The 5,597-nt window shown below is 38.1% G+C and overlaps 1 protein-coding gene and 1 pseudogene across 1 annotated transcript; both read left to right on the forward strand.

Annotated features, from left to right (window-relative positions):
- Positions 1–1,649: 1,649 nt before the first annotated feature.
- LOC119528561 (myotrophin) lies at positions 1,650–3,229 on the forward strand. Its single transcript, XM_037828908.1, has one exon. The coding sequence runs from the start codon at positions 1,758–1,760 to the stop codon at positions 2,112–2,114; it is 357 nt and encodes a 118-aa protein (XP_037684836.1). The 5' UTR covers positions 1,650–1,757; the 3' UTR covers positions 2,115–3,229.
- On the forward strand, positions 2,992–5,280 carry LOC119530213 (annotated as a pseudogene).
- Positions 5,281–5,597: the final 317 nt, after the last annotated feature.

Below are 5,597 nucleotides of genomic sequence, written 5' to 3' on the forward strand. Positions count from 1 at the left end.
TGGATCATATCTCTATGGAAACACTCAATCAAAGAATTACCATCTAATCGACACTAATACATCTACCCACACAAGATTGCATCAAATTTAATGGCATTTTGGGGGATATAATACATTCAAACTGGCACAGAAGTACAGAGGAATTAGGCTAGTCTAGGACTCAAAAAAGCTTTCCCTACGGAAATGACAATCAAGCATGAAACTGATGATAAACAGGAATTGACAGGCCAAAAGGAAGAGAAAGAGCATTTCAGGATTTTTGTGTATGCTTACACAAAAGCCCTGAGTTGAGAAGGAATCTGGCAAATTTGAGAAACGCAAAAGGAGACCAGAGCAGCTGGAGCCAAATAAGCTTTGTACCCAAATGTCCTTAGTGGACAAAGCGGATTTAATGGGTACAATTGAAAGCTTGGGTCTCCACTGGATCCAGGCACCTCGTCAGGAACGGTTAAAATATCTTCTGGGGAAATAGAATTTTTCTTATTCCTATTGATCCCATGAGTAAAATCTTCTCATGGTCTCCCAAGACACACAGAATAAAATCTTTGGCTCTGAAGGCTTTCAGGATCAGGCCCTGCCTTCTGTCTGATGGCAACTCTTAGCTGTCTTCTTCCTACTACCATGTTAACACCACACCCTAAGTTCTCAAACTTGCTTAGTGCTAATCCAGTCTCAGGGCCTTTGAATTTGCAGTTTCTTCTGCTCCAATCTCCATTCCCCAAGTTTTTGCACAGAGGATCCTTCTCAGCTTTGAGATTTCAGCTCAAAATTCCATTGCTCTCCTTCCCATTTCCTTCCTAACAACTCATCACTATCTGAAACTATCTTATTTTGTTTCTTTGCCTACTTTCTATTGCCGCTCACTACTGTGGAAGACCCACAAGAGTAAGGACTTTCATAGTAAGCATTTAACATATTTTTTTGAAAATATGAATTTAATATGTTTTTAAATAATCTTTGAGTTTAACTTTCTATGTCTCTAGAACGGGATTAGTAATTCATGTTCTGCCTGTCAATAGAACTGCCAGGCCATGTGATAGAACATGTGTTTGACACACTTGTAAATTGTAGAGGGTTATGAAAGTGATGCTCCTTGGTACACACCAGAGACTAAACTTTGATTGAACTTATTATTTTTTCATATTTTTGTTTTTTGCTTGGCTTCTTGGTCAGGAAATCCATGCATCCAATATAATAAAAGCACAAGAAAAGTGCCATGATTTAAACAACGACCCAGACAAGCCATCACAAAGTAATGTGAGATCAAGAAAAACTGCTGTAAGATGGTCTGATTGCAGGGCAGCAGAGCCATTCTAGAATTATGCCCATTTTCTAGGTGAACAGTAATGTCTCAGGTCTATGATAGGTTGGATGAATAAGAACACAGATTTTAGAGTAAGGTCGAGGCTGGTTCAAACCTTAGCTACTTGTTCTTTATTTATAAAGTGGATGAATAAAATACTTAGCCAAGAAAGGTTGCCTTGAGGATTACCTCAGATATATAAAAGCATGTATCGCTTCTCGCCCAGGCGGAACCTGCTCTGCTGGGCCTGGCGGCTGCAGAAAAACTTTCTTTCTCCCGCCCCAACGGTTGCTGCGGCCAACTGCCTCACCCGCCTGGCAGCCTAACCCGCCATCTCTTCCCATCCTGTCCGGCTCTGCGCAGCCGTGTTTTCCAATCTCCTGGCGGTATCCGCTTGCTGTTGTCACCGCCTCCACGTCTTGTTCCCGGCCAACTGGCCCGCCCCGCTGCAGTGATGTGCGACAAGGAGTTCATGTGGGCCCTGAAAAACGGAGACTTGGACGAGGTTAAAGACTATGTGGCCAAGGGAGAAGATGTCAACCGGACATTAGAAGGTGGAAGGAAGCCTCTTCATTATGCAGCAGATTGTGGCCAGCTTGAAATCCTGGAATTTCTGCTGCTGAAAGGAGCAGATATTAATGCTCCAGATAAACATCATATTACTCCTCTTCTGTCTGCTGTCTATGAGGGTCATGTTTCCTGCGTGAAATTGCTTCTGTCAAAGGGTGCTGATAAGACTGTGAAAGGTCCAGATGGATTAACTGCCTTTGAAGCCACTGACAACCAGGCAATCAAAGCTCTTCTTCAGTGATGGATGAATGGACTGATAACTCTTGAGGAATGACTCTCCTGTGGCCTCACACTGCTGCCTGTCTGTCTGTCACTCTCTATCTGCCAGCTTCTTCAGCTAAATACTTTAAGAGGGGTGAGGGGAGAGAGAAATTCATAACAAATCAGGCTACCAGAAAAGAAAATGTTTTGGAAGAGGGGGAAAAAACACGATCGGGCTTTTACCAGGATTCCTGATCAAGTCTGCCTCTTCCATTTCTAATAAAATATACAGCTTATACCCAAGGGAGAGCAAAGACAAAATACACCATTGACATTTGACCTTTTCAGCTCCCTGGCTAATTTATTAATTAGATTGTGTTGAAGGTCGGATTATACAAAGGCCAACTATACATATTTAGTAGCCCTAACTGTGCAAGCAGTAGTGGCTGCTGTGATGTAAACTTAGGGTGCTGAGATAAGCAATTAGCTACAGCCTTCTGCCTTAAGAATGCACTCTAATGGAGATTTCTTGGCGTAGTTAAGAACACTACCTGTGGTTGGTGACCAGATCTTTCCTCAGTGACTTTAAGCTTTATGTGAAAGCTCACTTAAGATGAGGAGGGGCACACTCCCAAATTGCTGGATGACTGAACCTTGGATTTCCTCTCCCCTTTCACATGGATTTCATGTATCTTTAGATAATACTGACTAGTTTTATTTTTAAAAAATCTTAAATTTTGAAAGTCTAAAGGAGAAATCATTCCAGGATGAGTATTTTTTTTCTCCTCTAGATTCAGACATCTATGTAACATTGAAACACTTGCAAACTCCTGCTGGTAGTAAAAGGGGATTTAAAAATAGAATCATAGCCATACGCTTGTTTGTTTCATAAAAAGAGAGCAGTTGTCTTAGTACCTATGGATTTTCTTCATTTGCTGTTTGAGTGGATTGAACTCACTTGTGTTTGGAGAATCAAGGAACATTCTTTGAAATGCCTCTCAGACCCATCTTGGATGCTGATTACTTACTGCACCAAAGCCTTCACTGGGGTGAGATTTACTATTTGGACAAATTTAACCTCATCCCTTCAGAAACGATGCTTGTTAACCAGGTTTTCCTGAGTTGTTGATAGACTTCTGCTGATCCTATGTCAACCCCTCTCAAAATATATTTTTATTTCTTCTATAAATCTTGCATTGCATAAAATGTGATGCCTTCAAATTGTATTCTGCATTCTTAGAATATAATGCCCTAAAATGATGTTCTTACGAAACAGAAAATATTTGGACACATCCAAATGTTTATTTCATAAGTAGTGTAACTTAATTATTAATACATATACCCTTAAATTTGATACATCGCTTTTAAAACATTAAGATTCCTTTGACTTGCCATCCATATAAGCTTATTAAAAATATTAGGGTTTTTCCTTAGCCAGGTCCTGCAGTAATTGAATATACTTCAAATTCTTGAACAGGGGGAAAACGGTGGGTTAGGAAATTGTATTCAGATTGTGGATAATGAGGAATTAATAATCATTTTTTCAGGCAATGTAGCATTCTACAGCAGGGTTAAACTTACCAAGAGCCATCAGCCTAGCTAATGACAAATCTTACTGATCAGTTGCTGATTCACTGGTTGGCATATGGGTTTATGTGTTGTGTGTTTTTCTTCAGGAATCCTTTTCTTAACCCATGGCTTTTTCACTCAAAACTAGCCTAAACCTGTAATTTTTCAGAGTCCAAGAAAATCACAAAATAGTGGTGTAAATACTTTCACATACCTGGCTAATTCTGCTGCCTATTAGAATTGGATTAAAAGTCAGTAATCAGTACTTTGTTACATCACTGAACCAAACTATGGAGACATCCTCATTGGAAATGGAGGGCACTCTGTCAGTCTGTAATTATCACAGTAGGCAACAAGGTATTTTCTTATCTTTGTTTTCACCTCTTAACATAATGTTATTTAAAAAGCTTGAATTTTGCCCTTTACATGATTTCCACCTTTACTTTCAAAGTGTTTTGTTGTAGTTGGCTATTGCAGAGAGTGCATTGTCTCATCATTCCTAAACCTGGTCTGCTTTCTACAGTCATTGTGGTATACAAACCATGTGATTCTTTGTACAGTTTTTCCTGATGTTCCTTATAATGCAGTAGAGGCTATTTTGCCCTCCTCTTCTTTCTCAGCCATTTTGTAAACCCCATAATTATGAAGCGATTGCTTGAGAAAATAACATATAGAACATAGAATAGAATAGACTGACCAAGATGGTTTTAACATTTGTTTCTGTTTTTGTTTTTTTTTTAACTAGGTTATTTATAATGTATTTTTGAACCACTTGGCAGAGAAAAGTCACAACACTTAATGTTCATACTTTGAGTAGAGGAAGCTAAAACCATGTCTGCTTTTTGGTAATCAATGCATTAGTGAAAGGTCAAGTAAGTTTTGTTCTCCATTGAAGTAATATTTAACATCTCAGAAAAATCTTGCATGTTCTGTAGTTTTGTACTAAATCGGTCATTTCATATGCATTATATCAAGTAAAAACAGGGTGATTTACCTGTTTACATTAGTATACTAACAAATTTACCCCTTGCAGCTTCACACTGGTATCTGTAGACTTATAGTTCAAATTCAGCACCTGAATATATCCAAGTAGTTGTATGCATAGCACACCTTTCTTAAACCAGTTGGGCACAGAGGACAGGTAGGTAGGTGGCATTGTACAGAAGCTGCAAACAAGTAGTAGGCTCTTTGTTCGTTGATTTCTTTCCCCAGATAATGGATTTTAAATCTCTATATACCTAGTTGAAATTTCTTTATTACAATTAATACTTCAACTGAGCTGCTGTTTTCTTCCATGCAATATTGTATACTCAATTGTGTTTAGGAGAAACTGGTGAGAGCACCCTCCTACATAAGCAGTTGCAGTGTTTTGCATGCAAAATTATAAGAAATTAAATTGTCCTGATTCTATTTTGTAAATGGAGAAACAATCATATCTTTCTAAGCAGTAACGGAAGAAAACTAGTGCTTTGTGCATTTTGATATATTTGAGTTCATTTTTTCCACAGTATAATACTTTTGACATAATTGGGTTTCTCATATTATCCCAGTTCATGTACATCCGAATGCTAAATAATACTGTGTTTAAGTTTTGTGTTGCAAGAACAAATGGAATAAACTTGAATTGTGCTACAAAAAAAAAAAAAAAAAAAAAAAAAAAAAAAAAAAAAAATAAAAGCATGTATCACTAAGCTTGGCACATAGTAGATGCTCAAAAAATGATTATTTTTATTGCTGTTATAATAACATTTAAAGGGTAAGCGTCACAATTTTACACCTATGCTGTGCCATGCTGACAAACTGTGGATGATCAATTTAATCACAAGTTCTACTAGATGACATCTGAGTTATAGGCACAAGGCATATGAAGGGCTGTGTAATGAGTTTTAGTCTCCAAAGCATTTCAGAAACCCCAGACTCAGTAGCTTTGGGCAATAGCTCCAGAACTCAGGAT

Source organism: Choloepus didactylus, chromosome 3 (genome assembly GCF_015220235.1).
Source record: "Choloepus didactylus isolate mChoDid1 chromosome 3, mChoDid1.pri, whole genome shotgun sequence".
In the NCBI taxonomy this organism is placed as follows: domain Eukaryota; kingdom Metazoa; phylum Chordata; class Mammalia; order Pilosa; family Megalonychidae; genus Choloepus; species Choloepus didactylus.

Excerpts from the sequence above, each read along its gene's own strand:
- LOC119528561 (XM_037828908.1), top strand. The coding sequence starts at position 1,758 with ATGTGCGACAAGGAGTTCATGTGGGCCCTGAAAAACGGAGACTTGGAC.